Here is a 19,650-nt window from a genome sequence, read left to right as displayed (position 1 = left end):
TTTTCCTTTTATTTTTTTCTGACAAATCTTTACTCCTTTTTTTCTTACTCTTATCATCATTAATTTTTTATTTGTTATTTTTACAAACAATCAATGCTAAAAGTTATTTATTTAAAAATTTGCCAACGATATAAAACATTCACTGTAATAAATATTAATATCGATCGTACAGTGCGAAGAAATTCAAAGTTAAGTTCAGAATTAGACATTATTATTGAATGTATTGAAAAAGAAAAAAAGGTCATGATAGATATATCCAAACGGGAACGTAGTATTATTATGTAAGTGGATATGGAAGAAAACGACAATAAATCTTTTTACGTCAAACTTTGTTCTTCTGAGATTACGATCCTACGACTACAAGCATGTAATATCTTATCTGTGTAACGCGAATAAGTGTATACATTCGGTTTTTTCTTTCCATTGTCCGTGAAAACAGGGAGGAGTGGGGAGAAAGAGAGCGAGGAAGATAACAATTTCCTTTCTCTCGCAGAGATAAAGCTGTGCGTCGCTGAAATCCAGTCGAAGCTTTTGTCAACGTTAATTGTCGGTATCTTTTACTTTCTTACACATATATGCATATATATATATATATATATATATATATATAAAAGAAAAGGTCTAACACAAGTGCAGATTTTTAAAACAGACGCTCCGTCTTGTCCTTTTGCAACGTGTGAGAATTCTCGCAAAATGACAAACCGGGTTAGGGAGACAACAAACGGTTATTTGTTTAAATACCGTGAATAAGGTCGGCGGAGAGTCGGTTATCGATGTAACGACCGGTTAGAATCACAAACCGCAATTGCTATTCCGATTACGGCGAACGAAAGTTGAAACTTTTCTTTCAAGAATCGAGCACTTACTCGTTAGACAAAAATTGACCACCCGTCTCGTCATTCATTTTTCATCTTTCTCCTCTTTCGAACGATTATATATCTTAACGTATGATGAACGAATTTGACAACATACCGATGACCAATGTTACTACTGTCTTAGTGACGTCATGTCCTACTTTTTACGTGGAAAGTTGATTCGAGCGATGATCAAAGGTAAAATTTCGGCAATTCTCGCTGTATTACGGTTACGGTGAATTAATTTTTTGAAAGTGGATTTGAAAGTCAATAACAAAAACAAGTAATTATATTGTTCTCCGAATAATTATTAAATCTATAGAAAGTATTCGATGAAATAACAAGTCGTTGTTCAAGAAAGATTCATTCGTCGGTTGATTGTAATTTTCTATCGAACGGATAAATTTTATATACCGGTCGGATATTTAATAATTGCTTTGAAACACGTTGTCACGATCGACTATTAGTACCGTTATTACGTGAATCCTATACACTTCATACATATGTATGTACTTAGACGTATGCTACGCGTCTCTACGCATTTCTCTGATTTACATACACGTGAGACGACCTAGCCGTGAGCAATGCATAACAGTAATGACTAGAAAAAAAGAGAAAATAGACATGATAAAGAAAAGGAATAAAGATGCGAGAGAGAAGCGATTACATCTTGATACGCATGTACATATGTACGTACAGGCTATGTAATAACCGACGGCTATGCACCAGTGCATTCTCTCGTACACTGTCGAAACGCGTTACTTGCCAAGAGAATTTTGTTTAGATCATTTTGTAGAATTTTTTTGCAACCACGTTCTTTGTCTTTTCAATTTCGCGTGTAAGTTTTTCAAAGTTCTTTTTACCGTGAACGAAAAAGAAGAAAAGAAGATGGGAAAAAAAGGTGATCGTTCGGGACATTTGCTTATTACGGGAAACAAAAGTAGGTCGATGAAATTCTAGATCAGCTGATCACAGTAATCAAAATTTAGGAACACGCAATCGTTCTCATTTATAAACGAACGTGATAAAAGTAAATATTTGTTTGGAATCCGAATGGAATCGATTTTGTAATGAAAAGAAAATGCACGGCATAATTTATTTTTGACACGTTTTGATTTTTGCAGCGTTAACGAATAATAATGTAATTTTTAATAGTTAACGTAGACCTTAAATCGTCATAGTATTAACACGCGCGTAACATCAATGTACGTTGAATTCAACGCGAAAAATCGTACTTTGTTTCAAATTCCGACGATTATCAAACCTAGTGGTAACGATAATGATGCGTTAGAAGCACGAAGAGAACAATACTATCTTTTGTCAACGGGAAATGCCGATTATGCAATGTTCATTCGCCATTGTCATAATTATTTCGTTATATTCTTCTAGCATGAATTTGCCTTTGTCTCCCATTCGTTCTAATTTTTTCTAATTTTATCACAACGTCTTTCTCGAAACGAGTTAAATATTACAAAAAAAAAAAAAAAAAAAAGAAAAAAAAAAGAAAATAGAAAAAGAAAAAGTTGCCACAAAAAAGAAACTCCAACATAATAAGTCTACAATGACAAGCAACGTAAATACGATTCGTGTCGTGACAGTGTTATTAGTTAATATTTTACGAGTCCGCTCGTTTCATATACAATCTGAGATATTAAAATAATTTCGCACAATTTCAAATGTTTACATTATAGAACATAAACCAAGATAAGAAGCTAGAAAGTAAAAAATGATAGTTAATGCAAGATCGAGTGGAAAAAAAGAAATGAAAAGTGTCAATCAGTCGGTCGAGTATTCGATGTCACTCGGCGTCAAATTCAGAAACCATAACCTTGAGAGGCTTGACGTGTACACATTTGTAAATATGTGAGTGAAGGTGTATCAATAAATGACGCGTTTCATGATCCCTCAGACATACGCATTATCGGGGATTATGAACGTAATAATATTTGTATATAAGGTATTGGTAAAAATTCGGTGTACGAACGAACACTGAATATAATTGTAAATGATAAAAGAATAGAGAAAGTATTTAATGTTCGTTAAATAATACGTAATACATCAAATTTTATTCATACACTATCTAACATTCTGTCGGGTTAATCTAATCTAATCAGATGTTTGAATAAATACTTATCAAAAATAACTTGTTTTAGTCAGTCAGTGCTTTATTAATAAACCATGACATTTGCACTTTTACTTTTTTGACACTGTACGATCAATCTCGAGTACGTTTCGTCACGTTGGTAAACAGAACATTGACATTTTGTTTTTTTCCCAGTTATTAGCCACGACAGGAATTGCTAATTACGTGCTAGCGGTGCTAGCGTTACGCTAATGACAAATAATATATCGTACGAATTATCGTTGTTCGCCAACGAATGACCTTGACAAATATATTACGAGAGTTTGTGATTCGTCTTGTTACGAAATATCGTGAGCGATTCGAGGTAAACGCACGCTCACTTTTCGTTACGAGGCATTACATGCTTCGTTATACGCTCTCGCCGATGTTTATGGTTTTTTTTCTATTGTAGCAAACGTCGGTTATTCTGATATGAGCCGTTGATTACGAAAGTAGCTCCATACGTGGCTTAAATCACACACACACTTTTTTACAGTCTTGTTTTATTATTACAATATAAATCGATGTAACACAAAATAAACGATAAGCTTAATATTTATAGATTTTGAATTTAAATCACTTTCATAATTATAGGGACATATGTGATTTTGCGATAACTTACTCTTAGTTTCTAACGAATCTTTTGACGATATTCTATAGAACTACATTTGGCTGAGATAGGCAAAGATTTATTGTCCTATGTCTTAGCTTCGAGCTACGCATATCACCGATAAAACGATTGTTCCAAAGGTGAAACTTACCTATGATAATATGAGACGCATGATGCTAATGCGCAAAGTGGATCGTAAAACACGAATTATCTACTGTACGTCGGCACTGTATACCACTCTCTCGAAGGAAAAAGAAAAAGGAAAAAGGAAAAAGAAAAAGGAAAAAGAAAAAAGAAAAAGAAAAAAGGCAAGCCCACTTTATGCAGCTACTTGTCCCAACATGTGCAATTTTGTATCGTTAAAACATTATAATATCCTCTTTGACAAGATGCATTACGTTCGTGCACTCGTAATGGTCACTGTAAGTAAATCGAGAAATAGAGACGGGAGAGAGAAGATCGTTTTCGATGTTTTATTAGAAAATCGTTTGATTTTATGTTCAATAAATCCATCTTCTCTCCTTCTTTTCTTTTCTACGATGTTACCAGCAAATGTTATTAGAAAATTATGTACGAGCAAGCATAACCCGTTTTTATCTTTCTCTTAAGCGCAACACGAGCTTCCTTAAACGTCGAGAACGTAAAATTGACGCCATTTTCTTCGATGTATCAAGCCAACTTTCTAATCCTTTCAGAAAAATACAAATTTTTATGTATGTACGTACAGCCTTCGTGTACGACAATGATAAAGCGAGTTTTTGTTATCTTTAAGTTGGACAATAAGGTAAAAGAGAAAAAATGAGTGAGAGAGAGACAGAGATAGTATGACGAACAAGTTATCGATACGTTCCCATCAATTTTATACATGGGCTATCGCGATCGGTGAAGTAAATCGAGCGAAAATACGATCCTTCGAGAAACCATTGATCCAGCAAATATAGATTCAAAAGTAGCAAAAGAAAGAGAAACACGGAACTGTGGATCGAATGAGAACAAAGGATTATTATCGTCGACGTTGTACGACAAAGAAAACCGATCGCAGATCGTTTTGTATCTGTTATATCAGAAGATATCTTCTTACTATATTCTTTTTCCTTTTACTCTTTCTTTATCTCCTTTTAATGTGTAGCTTATATTATTGCTTTGTTATCGACTATGAAATAAAAGGTAAAAAAGAAGAAGAAACATTTTTCATTCAAATGACAATATCTAAATTTTCTTGCGAGCTAGAATAGACTTTTTTTTATGGATTAATTAGAGCTCACCTTGTGATTTCTTGGTGTTCTCGATAGATTGCTCCGACCATTGATAAGAATATTGTCATTGAGAAAGGACACATCGCAAGGTGACGGTGGTCCACCCGAAAGCTCCCATTCGGAATCATCGGTCGTTGAAGCATCCAAAGTTGCGTCTAGCACTATAATGCCACCGTCTCCAACCTGAAAAAAGGAATAAGATTTCAAAATCAGAACGAGGGACCCTTGGAATCCAGTGAGGCGACTCTCCACTCTACTCCAGAGCTCTTGTATTACGATATATAATACATATACACACATATATATCGAATTCCGTCGACCAGTTTCATGGTTGATTTCTATGGAAAGTTCTTCTTGTTAGTTAAACACCAAATTCTTTTTTTATTAAATAATGAATAATCGATTGTTTTCTTTATGCGGCTCTTTAGGATTTAATCAAATATCCTAATAATGAAACATCAGATCGTTTCGTTTTATCAAGTGAAAGGAAATTAATTTCTTATCTGTTCACACACGCACACACATATATATATATATATATATATACTACATTTAATTAATATTAATATATCATTTTTAACAAGATCATCGATTAAATAGTATACATATATGTATAAATAGAAAAATTTAACTTATATAGTCTATAATTGAGAGCACGAAAGTAAAGGAAAATATATAGTAATTGCGTGACCGTCCATTAATAGCAATATTGCGGAACTTGGATTGAATTTTATTATCGATAACTTGCATTATCAAACGATTATCTAATTTTTAATGTAAATGGATTAAACATACTCTACCAGTGTTTTAATCGCACGGCTTTGCGTGTTGCCTTTATCTACCGTGCAAACATTGACACGTATCGCTGACGATAATGAAAAGTTTAATCTCAAATATGATTTCTTATAACTTTCACTGAAAAAAAAAAAAAAAAAAAAGAGAAAGAAAAGTTTATTCAATGATTTCATCTGAGTGGAAGAAAGAGAGAGATTCAGCGATTTCGATTTTTCGATGAATGGAACATCCTGCCGACTCGAAAAAAAAAAAAAAAAAAAGAACGACCAGGCCGCACGCAAACGAAGACTTAAGCGTTCTTTCAAGGGTTCTTTTCTTCCATTGAAAAGAGGAAAAAATTATTCGTGTTATTTCACTAATACATGCCGAGAGAGTCCTTCGAGCTCGTGTAGCATCGTGTCGGCCATGATACTCTCGATTTTATACTTTCCTTTCTTCGGAATGGAAACGGTTATGTTTTACGTGATGACTCGTTTGATTCTTTGCTCGTCAAAAATTTCCTTAGAACGGCATTAAATTTTGTTTATATAAATTATACCTTTTATTCGTTCTCACTATTTTTTCTTCCAATTGAATATTAAATTTCATGCAATATAAATTAATACGAAATGTTTTATTTTGCAATTATTAAAAAGAATATTATAAACTATTTTTAATCAGTTCTGAATTCGTTTCTGACGTTTCAGCACGGTCACAAGTTCTCTTTTTTTTTTTTTTTTTTTTTTACATAAATACTCCATACTCGATTTTCTTTATAATAAAGCAAAGCAGGAAGAGTTTCTCTTCGATTCGAAAGTGTCGGCAGAAAAGCATGGATCTTAACGACGCTTATGTGAAATCGATCGATTCACCGAGGCGCATACCGTCATGACGAGGACGTTATCGATTTCCGGTCCACTTCCGGAGTCGTTCGAACCAGAAATTGCACGAGAATTTCGTTTCGAAAGCGATCCTACCGTTCCGTTTCGCGTTTAATTCAACATAAATTTTTCAATTATTCTAGAAAATATTTGACTTCGTTGGTACAGTATCGTTTTGTTAAGAGTACAAAAAATGGTTCCTCGTCACGCGTCGTAACGTTGAGAACTACGTTAACGGACGAGCAACGATGGAGGTCGTATTCGAGTCAGCAACGTAACATCTGCGCTGAAACTTAGTTCAAGGATGCAAATACAATATATATAAATATATAGTACCAAAAAGTAAGTAAACGTATGTTTCTTACGTTAGACTAGTTTTTTTCTCTAAAACCTGAAATTAGCTATCGTAACAACGATAATAGCCAACGTCAGGACTCTCTATTGTTTTTCATGTATTGTTCGCAAGTTTCTTTTTCTTATTTACTTATCACTATCACACTGAATTAGAACACATTACATTTAAGAGTTACAAAAGTGAGTAAACATCTTTAATCTGTAGCTGAAATTCTGTTGAAATGTATTTTTTTTTATTATCTGTACTGTATTATAAATTCATAGGATATAACAAGTATCCTTGCATAGTACAAATAAACTTTTTGTTCATTGTACAAAATGCAAAGTATTTACTTACTTCTGTTACATACCGAACTCAAAGATCTACCGTCTATCGATTGTAAGAGTTTGTATTAAGTAGGTTCTTTAATGTCCAAGTTATAAAGTCGTAATTTATAAAGAATTTTTAATATAAATACATTTTTAGTTTCAGTTTTACATTATATACATGGATTGGTCTAATTCGTTATTATTTCATTTGTTAAAAGAAGATTCTAATATTGAAATAAAAAGATTTAATATTTAAGCAATTTGTTGTGTTTTTTAAAACGAATATAATTTGAAAGATATTAAAAATCTGATATCATATATACACGTAGATACTATAAATTGCTTAATAGAAACTAAATCGAATCTCTTTACATTCATTTTCACATCAATATCGAATTGCATTAAACTTGTCGATAATTTCAAAAGATCCTATTGATCCTAAACCTAATGACTGAAGTATTCTTAAAGAACGTAGGAATACTTTGAATAGTAACCGTACGTGTAATTGAAATACGAAGAAACAAGAAAAAATACTTAAGTATTGAGTGAAAAATAAAGTAAGTGTGAATGTAATTTAACGATATAGGAAAAGAGTTCTCGAAGAGAAAATATAGTTAAAGGAGCGGCAATGAACCTGAGTATAGGGTCCCTGACTTCATGAGAAATTCCCAGGATGTTTCTTTCCATTATTCCGAGAGTAAGGAGGTATCACTCTGTTGTAGATAGACCTTGAACCCTCGGAGAGTCCAACGACAACAACGAAGACATTTGCTTAACGATCGCATGTGAATATATATCCGAACAAATACATGTCCCTTTACACACTCTTACATTCTTTTCTATCCTTTACGCGTATATATAAACACGTACGTTCGCATAACTAAGCGGAAGGATATAAAAAAAAATTACAACCACGAATTTACATATTCGTACATCATACAACATAAATATAAAACGATTTTTAAATAATCTCTCAAACGAACGATACTTAATTCGAGTATCTAATTGCGAGGTGGACCATTCGGACAAGCAAAAAAAGCTTGATTATGAATTAATTGATCACTAATCTTTTAAACTACCTTGCAATCTTCTTTTCTCTTTCGTTTCGTGCAAAATTGAGTTTCTTAGCCATACTATTATGAAATTATAAAATAATGTTTCACGAAGAACATATACTTTTATACAAGAACAAATAAATGAAACGTTATTTTCCGATTAAAAATGACAATAACACGGAGACGAACATACAGATTATTAATATTACTTATGGTTACTTTACATATATCCTCATAACTTACAAAAAAAGGTAACTAATAACAATAACATTATAATTATTCTCAATTCTCATTAATGTGATTGGACAAAAATTTATCGAGTATCTGATTGAATATCGAAGAAGATGGATACGTTTTTATGTTTCAGGAAGTACTTGTGTATCTATAATCCATCAAATTAATAGCTCTCACAAACATCTCTGATCGATGTGTTGTAATAGATGATCGTCGATTGGCTTCATACAAAATAGAGAAGTTCAAATCGAGAGAGAGAGAGAGAGAGAGAGAGAGATCGTTGACTGCTCGAAGCTCTTCCTGGATCGCGACCGGTTCCACGTATGCAGGAAACGTCTATTTGTGTCATCTCGAGCGTCGAAGCGACGCGAATGCGAAATACTCGGAGGGAAGCCTACCGTATCGAGATCGCTCTTCCCCTCGTTCAAAAATATAATCGCAATCCGCGGTAAACTTCTACGATTCAAGGATTTCAGAGATTATTCTTATCGAAAATATATAACGTTGATAATATTTTATTTTTTTTAAATTTAACATTTATTTTCAGATGTGAGATAGTTTTCAAGTACTTACTTGATAACAATCAATTGATACATACAACATGTGTCTCTGAATTGTATCGCGATACAAAGTATTTCTTACAGAAATTTGTCGTGTTTAATCTAATAATATAGAAACGTAAAAATTCGAAATAACAATAGTTATACATTTTATAATTAACACGATATTTGCAATTTCATGGAGAATCTTTGGAGAAGGTTACGAGGAAGAAAAATAAGGGGGGAAAAAAAGAAAAGAGAAGAGAATTTCTGTCGTCTGCCCCACATACCAAAACTTGCAAGCAGCTGATAGGCTTGTGAAAGGATCGTTGGAACATAATATTCCTTAGAAGGCCGAGTTAAGGAGCGAGGCTGAAAGGCGCTAACGGATCTCCATCGGTTTATCTCTCTCTCTCTCTCTCTCTCTCTCTCTCTCTCTCTCTCTCTCTCTCTCACTCTCTCTTTACTTGGTTTAGCTCTAGGACAACCATATATGTGGATTCCGCGTAATATTCTCTGGAATGTCACCGACGAGGGCACGCTACTTGCTCTCTCGTAGCTTTTTCCATGCTTCATATCACCGTTCCTTGATTTCTTCATTGATTTTGTCGTTATCGTAAAGTATTTTTTCGTTATTTATTTTACGTCGTCATCAAAGATTTGTCCCAACTTTTTTTTGTCGTCTAATTTCATTCTTTCATTCAATAGTGTGCAAACTATTTATATTAGCGATCCAACTTCTTAAACAAAACTTCTGCACATGACCATTATGTATATATACATATATATATACATTTCCACTAATATAATTGAATAAGTAGTAAGGATAGTAATGTAAATTGAGGCCATTGCGAACAGAACAATTCGAAATCGTGCGTTGTAATTATAATTTTTTGTTGCTATGTATGAATATATGTCGAAAGCATAAGCTAAAAATTCATCAAACGTACATATGAGCACTTCAACTCCATCGATTGCTTTCGCCGAACGTATATATGCGTTAGTCGTTTGCAAAAGATTAAAAGTAAATACAAATTTTTGTTATGCGTAAAATTCATGAAACTTTCGCTAACCATAATACGCGCATCAATGATCCAATTTATCGTTTTCATCGTTATTATAATATTAAGATCAACATAAAACAAATATACATATAAACAAATTAAAAGTAAGCGTTCAATGAAAAGCGAGCAATTGAAATTTGTTTATACTACGATATAAGTACAGAAAGAATTTTAAAGCAGAATGTTATCTAAAAGACGACGATATAAATAAGCAACGAATTGAGAACAATCCTTTATGGTTCCTGCCTCGCTCTCTCGCTCCAATGATTTTGTAAGCCAGTGCTCATTCGTAGATCCAACGAAAAATGGAACCAACTTCTTTACCGTCGGTCATTATTCGCGATCATGCTTACGATAACGCTTTTATAATCGTTAGATTTTGAGAGAGATATTTAAAAAAAAAAAATTAATACGACCTTATTCTAGTATGAGATAACCCAAAAAAAAAAGTGAAAGAAATTGAGATGGATAGAAAAATCGATAACGAATCTAAATAAAATTTTTATTCGAAACTAACAAATTGAATAAACTATAATTAAAATGTTGAATTATTTTTATAAAAATATAAAATACGAATGAATTTTCCTTTACGCGATAAGTAAATGATAACAAATACGTTATCTGAGTATTGTCGAAGTATTGTCGAATCGAAGTAACCAATCAAGCGAGTCGATAAAGTTAAATTAAGTCGTATGAAATGAGAAGAAAGAAAGAAAAAAAAAAACCACGAATTTGAAGAGAAGCATTCAGATCCTTTCATGTTCGTGCAGAAACGTTGTATCGCATTCCAGTTTGGATCGAAACGACGATCTCGATCGCCAAGAAATACTTAGCAATAGTGGAATACCGTAACGGTTATCGAGAGAAATTGGGTCAAGGATTTCTTCTCTGCGCGTAAATTCAATTACCATAGCCAGAGCCACGAGGGAGCCCATCATAGAGCTCTTTGAAATACGTGAAACCCCCATGTGAGTATTATAAAGATCAAGACCGAGATTCGATCAAAAGTCATGTACATACACATACGTATGTATATACATATGTATTATTATACAGATGAAAATATTTTTTTACTTCATTTGCGAGTATTTCTGAATTTTTCGATAGCTTGAAAAGAGAAAAAGACGAAAAACGAGTTTTTAATTAAACATTTAAATTTAGAATAATTTCGAGATCGAAGACGAGAAGGGGGAGAATTTATGCGAAATTAACGCATATGGTACGATGCCATACATTGGACTAAGTTATTTCCTTCCATTGCCACTTCTTAATTTTCAATCGATAACGCACTAGCAGACGATGACTCATCGCTAGACGATGATGCACACGACACGCGACGCCACGAGAGGCGTTTCGTTTGAGGCACACATCGTCTTTTCTTTTCTTTTCTTTTCTTTTTTTTTTTCTTTTTTAACTTTGAAAGAGTTATAATGTGTGTTAATAATATATAAATAAAATAACATTATTATACATAAATACATATTACATATCTGTAATCAATTATTTCCTTATTAAAGGTAACCATAGTTACCCCATCACTACTTGAATTAATAATTCAACTAGTCTATTTGAATTAATAAGTCAAGGTAAATGTAATATATCTTGATATCTTTATGACAATCCTACGCTCTTCTCTGACGTACATACATATATATTTATTTAATTCATTCTATATTAATTATAATTTGAATAAGAAGCAAATAATTTGCATAATACGACAAATTGTCAGGTATTATTTTTTGCGGTAAAGTGTTTCAACTTCGCACTTTGTCGTTGCGCACGAATAAAAATAAAACTTGGTTATTAATTCTACTGTTGAAAACAAGAAAAAAGAAGCAGACAAAAACGATATCTCTTATAATATATGTATATATATATATATATATATATATATACATATATACACCTATCTATAAATATATTATAGTATGTATACATAGGTATGAATAATATTATCAAGGATAAACTTGGTAATTGTAATGATAATAGAGCTAAAGGAAGAAAGAAGTATAACCGATGATACTGCGACAGTCGTGGAAAGACTTTCGTAATTTCCTGCAGTTTTCACAACAACAAACCTGCTGCGTAATAATAATAGCACGTTCGGTAGAATAAAATCGAAATCGAGTTTCGTTCCTAACAGAAGAAAAAGTGTGGCTCGCGAACGTACTCTCGATATTCTCGCGCTTCCTTTCCTTTTTCTGATCAAGAGCTCATATTTCTATTTAAAATTAGTATGTAAAATTCTAAAAATGATTAACATCCCACAAAACTTCAACATTGATAACGATAAAAATAAATATATCGCTTATTTTTATTCCTATTAAATATCACTTATTTAACTTGCATTTGTATAATTTATAAAGAAGATTTTTAAATAAAAATGAAAACATTTTCTTTCAAAGAATAACAAACGATGCAAAATACATTCGTTAATGTTTGTATAAAATTGAGATCTTCATTCAGTAAGATTCATCTAAAACGAAGTAATATAATTTGGACAAAAAGAAGTTAGACATTTAAACGAATCTTTGGAGAAAGCAAAACCAAGCATATGTGTATGTACAGTGCTATCCTTTCCAAGTTCCTCCTCCCACCAGTCCACCCTCTCTACTATTGTAAGAAGGAAGAAACTGCATTTAATGGGCTACTTTCACTGACGGTGCTTAAAAACTGTTATGAAGGCGTCCGTTTACGAGCTCGATGTCGGGAAAAAAGATATAATGGAAAGAGAGAAACAAAAAAAAAAGTAAACGATGGGTTAGAGGGGAAAGGAAAAGAGGATGTGAGCTCTTATCGAGCGACGCCATCGAAACAGGACGCGACGATGACATTAGCAACAATAATACAACGACGACGAGTCAAATCCGGATAAAGTCAGCTGACAGTGAACGTCAGCGGGTTCCAATCATCGGTGTCATCGCTTCCATTTAACTCCTTTCGACTTCCTAATTAAGTTTTTTCTTTTTTTATATCATTGTGCCTGGCCGACTTGATAAATTATTATGGTACATCCTTCTGAAGATATAGCCGAGGGAAAAAATTGTAAAAGAAAAGAGATTTTGCAGATTAGTATACCTTATACATATACACATACGTGCGTAAACACTATTATAATTTAATTTGCACATAATTTAATTTGTATATATAATTGCAAGTAAAAGAAATATATGTTTAGGATAGGTTTATTACAAAATACATTCCTTTTAATTTCGACACGATAAAAAAAATACGTAAACGAAACGATAAACGTCGACTTTTTACTTTCACTTTTTGATTGTCCGTTATTAATTAAGGGTAAAATATTCTCAACGAATATACTGTCTCTCTCTTTCTCTCTCTCAACGTATCGTGACAGCATAAGATTTTGATGAGAGACACGATCAATTCTATACCTACGCACGAGAGTTTAATGCACGCGATTGCATAATTATTATGGAGTTGAGAAGGTTAATTAACGCGCTGCTCGCTGGGATAAATAAGATGTAATCTCGTGCTGTTTAAGTAAAAACATGCTAATACGCGTCTTTTTGACGGTGGAAAAAACTTGATTTATCTCTCGACGATGACAGCCAATCACGTTGAATGTCGAATGGATGATGCGGTTTCCGCACTTCCATCGATATCTCTTAACTTTTCTTTTAACTCGAGCGATAATATAATGACTTATCTTCATTATATATAATAACTTAAAAGTGAATCGATCTTTTTTAACATGTTTTTTGTATCTTTATGTCTTGATAGTTGATTACAATATTTTGTTCCTCATCCATTTCGCGAAATTTTTAATGTAACAATGATATATATATATATATATATACACGTAAACTTTTATAAATTTGAAAAAAAATACATTGGAAAAGTGAAATTCTTAACTCTGTTGTGAAAAAACTCGGTAAAGAGAAGAAACTAAAAAAAGAAATAAATTTTAATCGAGCCTGTGTTCCCTTGAAATTGCAACTCTCTAATTCACGAGTTGTCGAGAGAAAAAGAAGCAACGAAGAAGCTCCACAAGTGTTCACATGGCAACATACAAGGACGTATACCAATGATAAGTAACGACATGAACTTCTAACTTTGCGATTTTTACGTTAAACTTGTCAACGAAAATGTTAAAGATGAAGAATGCACTTCTTCCAATCTCACAAAGTACGGTTATGATATATCGAAAAATTTCCTTTACAAATCTTGTCTCATTTTCTTTGACCGCATAATTGATATTGTACAATACAAACAATAGATTTAAAATAAGCGAACGCCATGAAGAGTATGTATATACTCTTATTATAAATAAAGCTTATCCCACGCGACGATAACTAAAAATATCAAGTTATAATCGAAAGAAACGTTCTGTTCGAGTTCGAATTATGAAAGAATTTTACCTACCCATCTATCTGTCTGCTTGCTTGGCTTTGCAAGGATACAAAGGATTTCAAAGCGACGTAGGAGAATATGTGAGCTCGACGAAATCCTTTTTATTATAAGTTATATATAGGGTATAACGTACGGAGGAGACAGCTGTTAGGGTAAGTTCATACGTATCGGTAATTTTTCTGAATCAACGTCAACCGAAAAAGGTATTTATATCTATCGATAAAACCATCAAATTCTACATGCATCACTGGCGACAAATCCGCTTCTCTTATCGGCAGATGCAGTATCGTCGATTGACGTCGATTCGACAAAATTATTATTATTATTATTATAGTTACACCAAATGACTGAAAAGATCGTTTCCGAGTTTTTACTTACCGTGAAGGATATATCTTAGTTATTTTACTTAGTTTATTATGTTTTTGCCTAGTCTGACGATATATGTTGATTATTTTTTCTTCTTTATTTCATTTTTACTGAAACATATTTTTTACGACCAGATCTTGTTAAAATTAATTTTTTTTTCGATGTTTAAATAAACATTAAAAAAGAAAACATTTTATCATTATAAAACTGTGGCATTGTGAATTAAAAACAATGTGAATCGTTCTGGTCTCGATGCGTGTTCTAGTTTTCGGTTCGTTAAACGGTCGTGTCTTGGTCGGCCTATGGGTTTTCTCTGGAATTTGATTCGATCGGAGGAAGACCCGTTAGGTCGATTAGATAAGGCAGAATTTCGATAATAAATGTCGATGGAGAAAAAAAGTCATATCGTATTGAATCGTTGGAAAAGTTTGTAGCAATTTTTACTACAAAATCAAAGATATAATGTATAGATAAATTATTTTTTTTCTTTCTAATTATTTATTATTTAATATTTCGTATACGTCCAATTTGTTAATTCGATTTAAATCTTATAGAATATTGATATAAAAAATCATTTAAAATCGCTAAGAAACTTTCGTACTTTCGGTTTTTAACTTAAACGAATCATCTCGTATAAATCACCTCCTAGCAGGTTATTTAATACGAGTAAGTGATATCATCCTCATCGATTAATCGACTAATGTATATTTTTAGAAAAAAGAAAAAAAGAAGCAATTCTTTCTTTGAAAAAAATAATTAAAAAATGGTAATAAAAAATGTGTTACCACGTGATAACAAGTTGAAATTAATCACAAAACTGACCGATTTTTATCTAATCGCAAAAAAACGAATTACGTTCAATCCTCTTTGAATGTATTTGTTTACTCGACGATCGCGTCTCGATTGAACGTTCGATCGTAACATAGAAACACGATGCACGTTGTATTACGGCTCTCGAATTTATCGTGAGAGAGAGAGACAGAGAGAGAGAGAGAGAGAGAGAGAGAGAGAGGTATTTGCTCTTTCCGAAAAGAACGTTTACAAGTATTTAAAACGTAGTCCGATCACATTGGAAATGGAGAATGTACGACATGACAAGTTGTGCCTTGAATCTTGATTCGATTCGTTTCAAATTCTTCATACATTAGTCACGACGAATTAAAGCGAATCGTTCATGATCTACGATCGAAGAAGAAAGTGAAAATATCCTGTAGTCTTATTATAATTATTAATTCATATAACGATCGACGAAACATTGCGACATCAAAACTTCCATGTAAATGAGGCTTATAATTGAAAGATTTGGACAGTACTGTCCAGATATTCGTACGGATATAGTGAGTGTTCCCTGTAAAAAAAACGAATAATTAAGAAAGATCTCGTACATCATATATTGAAAATCTATTGTTTTGGAATAAGTTGAGAAGATTTTGAAAGTTAAGATTACAATATAGAAGAGGAGAATTGGAATATCGAAAATTGAACAATTCATGATAATAAATACAGTCACATTTCCGATCGTAGAAGTATTTCTTTTGCTTTCAAAGACAAGAAAAACTTTTTAATGCAATGTTGTAATTTATAGAATAAAATACTTAATATAATAAAATGTATATTATGCAAGTTTGTCCTTAAAAGTTACCCACCATTTGACAAATATTTTAAGTTCATTCAAACATGGAATGATTCAAATTGAAAATTTATTTGCTTTCTATCGACCTGCTCGAAATTCTAAATGTACAAAGATAAAGGAAAAATAATTACACAAACCTTTGGCTTTTCGCGTTTCCTTTTGATAATAAGGCCATCGTTCTCTATGTAATCAGGAACGTCCTTCCTGTTGCTAAAATTGAATACCATTGTGTTGTTCTGTTGATTCCAAGGTTTGGCATCCCAAAGACCACCACCACCACCACCACCACCACCAGCACCAGCACCAGCACCAGTACCAGGACCACCAGTGGAAGTCGACTTCTTAGTTGGCTGTATCTCATCGGCACTCTTCAAACTAACCACAACCTTTGTAGGTTGTTCTATACTTTTAACGCGATTTATAAGATTCTTCTCTAACTCTCGATTGCTTAGATTCTGTTGAGGAATTTGGGTTTTGGTGGACACAAGTGGTCTTATAATACCAATTTGTTTTTGAGGCGGAGACGATTCACTTTTCTGACATCTTATCGTTTTAGATTCGTTACCCTGAGAATAGGACGTTGTGGTAGAACTGATTAAGCTAGCAGACTTTGGAGATTTGTTGTCAGCCTTCTTCTCTTCGATCTCAACATTGTCCCCGTTCTTCTTCTTGTTATCTTTATCTAGAGCCAATCTCTCACGAAGAAGTTTCGAAGCTATTTCCTGATCTCGAAGAATTCCAACAAAGGATTCATTACTCTTTATATCACAGCTACTAGCCTTTGATATATTCGTAGCCCTTTCCTCGAGCTTACGTCCATTTTGTTTCACACCTGGCAAATAATTCTTTTCTCTGGCATTGGACTCATCGTTGAACCTAAAACGCATTGTCGTACCAGCTTTACCAATATTGTCTAAAGCCGAGGAAGAAATTGTTTTCGGCCCATCCTCCACATCTTTGTTCTTCTCTTCCTCATCATCATCATCATCATTTTCATCATTATCTTCTTCTTCTTCTTCTTCATCATCTTCTTCTTCTTCTTCCTCCTCCTCCTCCTCATCTTGATCTTCTACCTCCTCTGCTACTTCTGGTTCTAGTCTCAACTCATCAATAGAAAGATCCTTCGGAATGGATGACTCGATGGTTTCATTTTTTTTAGGACTCGGCAACCTTTGTCTCATAGACAATATCATCGTTTCTTTTTCTACCTGGCGATTATGCGTCTGAACGAGCTTACCCGTTTCTGCGATCTCTTTGGCAGGACTGGGTTTACGGATTGGACTGGAACTCTGAAGTATAGGAATATTGACATCCTTGACAGGCGAAGACGGACTCTGAGCAGCTGGAGAAGAGATCCTGGGTGACAATAATGGAGTTAAAGGTGGAGATTTAATACCTATCTCGAGAGTACCAACTTTCGATCTATTTTGAGGTTCTGGACTCGGTGCTGGAGAAAACCTGAGCTTATTAAAGGTAGGCTCTGGCGAAGGTGACGGCGAATGAGACTTTTCAATTTGCTGAAACTTGCTCACTACAGAAGAAACTGATTGTACTATAGGATCGGTAATGACACCGTCGAAATGAAAATCCTCGTCCTTTTCTATAAGTTCGGCCGTTGGTTTTTGAGGTAAGACGATCTTCTTCGGTGACGAGGAACCGGTAGTATTAGTCCTGGCATTACCATTGACAAAGGGTTTAGGCTGTAGCGGCGGTTTAGGTAGTACCTTTTTTTGATTCTGCGCTTTGAAAGTATCGTTGATCGTCTTAAAGGTCGCTACCTTGGCAGCGACCTCTCCTTTAGGCTTCAACTTTTTCGCCGATCCTTCGAATATGCGCATTGTCGTCTTGACTAGATCGGGTGGAGGCCGTTCGGTTTCTGCCAAAACTGGCTTGATTCTTTTCGGCTTGTTTGCCGCCTTGGGCCGGTCTATCTCGCTAAGTCGGCTCTCTATCTTAACGGTGCTCCTGTCGACGAGAACGATGTGATCGTTAATCGGATCCTGTCTCGAGGCGATCCTCGTGTTAGCATTTGTCTTTGGGAGACCGGAATCATCGGTCGAGGATGAACAAGCATTGTACCTTATGAGAGTTTCGACGCTTCTAGCTCTCTTCATCGTTTCGTTACCACGATTAGCATTTCGATACCTATCGCCGCCGGTTTTGCTCGTTTGCCCGGCGACATTTCTCTTGGCGTACTTCCTACCAGAAACGGTACTCGGATTTTTTTCGTTCGTCGGCTCGTCCTCTCGATCGAGTAGATCTTCCAAACTGGCAGCACGTCGGAAACGTTGAACGGTCGCTCGGCTCTTGTTGGTTTCCCTAAGAGCGAGATTAAGATATTTGCTTTTGAGTTTATTCACGATACCAGGACCGTATTGTAGTTCCTCGGAACTGTCGCTTTCGGCGTCGGCTTCGTTCGTTCTCACGCCTACGGCGGTCTTTACGTTGCTTATCGTGTTACCACTAAGTTCTTCGAATACGTTGTTGCCGATCTCGCGCGTTCTCCTCGTCCCAAGGACATTATCCTCGGTCTCGTAATCATCTCCAACGTGCTCCATCTTTCGTTCCATGTCCGTGGATCTGATAGAAGCACCACTAGCACCACTACCGTTTACATCCTCCGAATCGGAGCAAAGTGAGAGATCCGCCTCGAGACGCATGTTGCGCGCCACTGAGCCAATTTCGCAGCTATTACCACCGTGGAGAATGGTGGCGCCACTAGCGAGTCCCCTGCCGACAAGCGGAGCCATCGTAGTAGGGAGGCCGCCCATGCCGCCCCCGGTACCACTAACACTATTACCGGCAAGAGCATCGGTAAAGGCGATAGCAGTACCAGTCTCGTTACTGCTACCACCGAACTTTTCTTCCTCGCACGTTGTCGTTATCGTCGTCGTTTTTGTCGATGATGCGTCTCGTTGTTCCTGACGACAGACTATCGCGATATCGTCGCGACTCTCCGTCGATGAAAGTTTAACGCTCGCTCCTCCGTTACTCGATAGAATCTTATTTTGTTGTCTTCGTCGTTGTATCAGATCCCTCTTCCATTGAGGCACGTTATTATTACCGGCTCCGTTCGACTCGCCGCCGGCCGACGCGTTGCCGGCGGTAGCCATCTTGGACGACACGCGTTCCCGAACGCGCTCGCGACAGACCTCTCCCTCTCTCTCTCTCTCTCTCTCTCGCTCTCTCTCTCTCCCTCCCTCCCTCCCTCCCTCCCTCCCTCCC

The 19,650-nt window shown here is 34.8% G+C and overlaps 1 protein-coding gene across 2 annotated transcripts in view; it reads right to left on the bottom strand.

The window, feature by feature from the left end:
• The window catches only part of LOC124423890 (histone acetyltransferase KAT6A), a 25,879-nt gene extending 6,229 nt beyond the window's left edge, over window positions 1–19,650 (bottom strand). The window contains exons 1-2 of one of the 2 annotated variants that reach the window (XM_046962213.1): window positions 16,563–19,650; window positions 4,852–5,025 (exon numbers count right to left, since the gene is read on the bottom strand). In XM_046962213.1, the coding sequence (XP_046818169.1) occupies window positions 4,852–5,025; window positions 16,563–19,538 (3,150 nt within the window). In that variant the 5' untranslated portion in view covers window positions 19,539–19,650. Of the gene's footprint in view, window positions 1–4,851; window positions 5,026–15,870; window positions 16,141–16,562 lie in introns of those variants that run through there. The other variant, XM_046962214.1, reaches the window with a different exon arrangement.

Source organism: Vespa crabro, chromosome 4, assembly GCF_910589235.1.
Source record: "Vespa crabro chromosome 4, iyVesCrab1.2, whole genome shotgun sequence".
Lineage (NCBI taxonomy): Eukaryota > Metazoa > Arthropoda > Insecta > Hymenoptera > Vespidae > Vespa > Vespa crabro.
The sequence above is the reverse complement of the archived record's forward strand: the minus strand, read 5'-3'. Positions and strand labels throughout refer to the sequence as shown.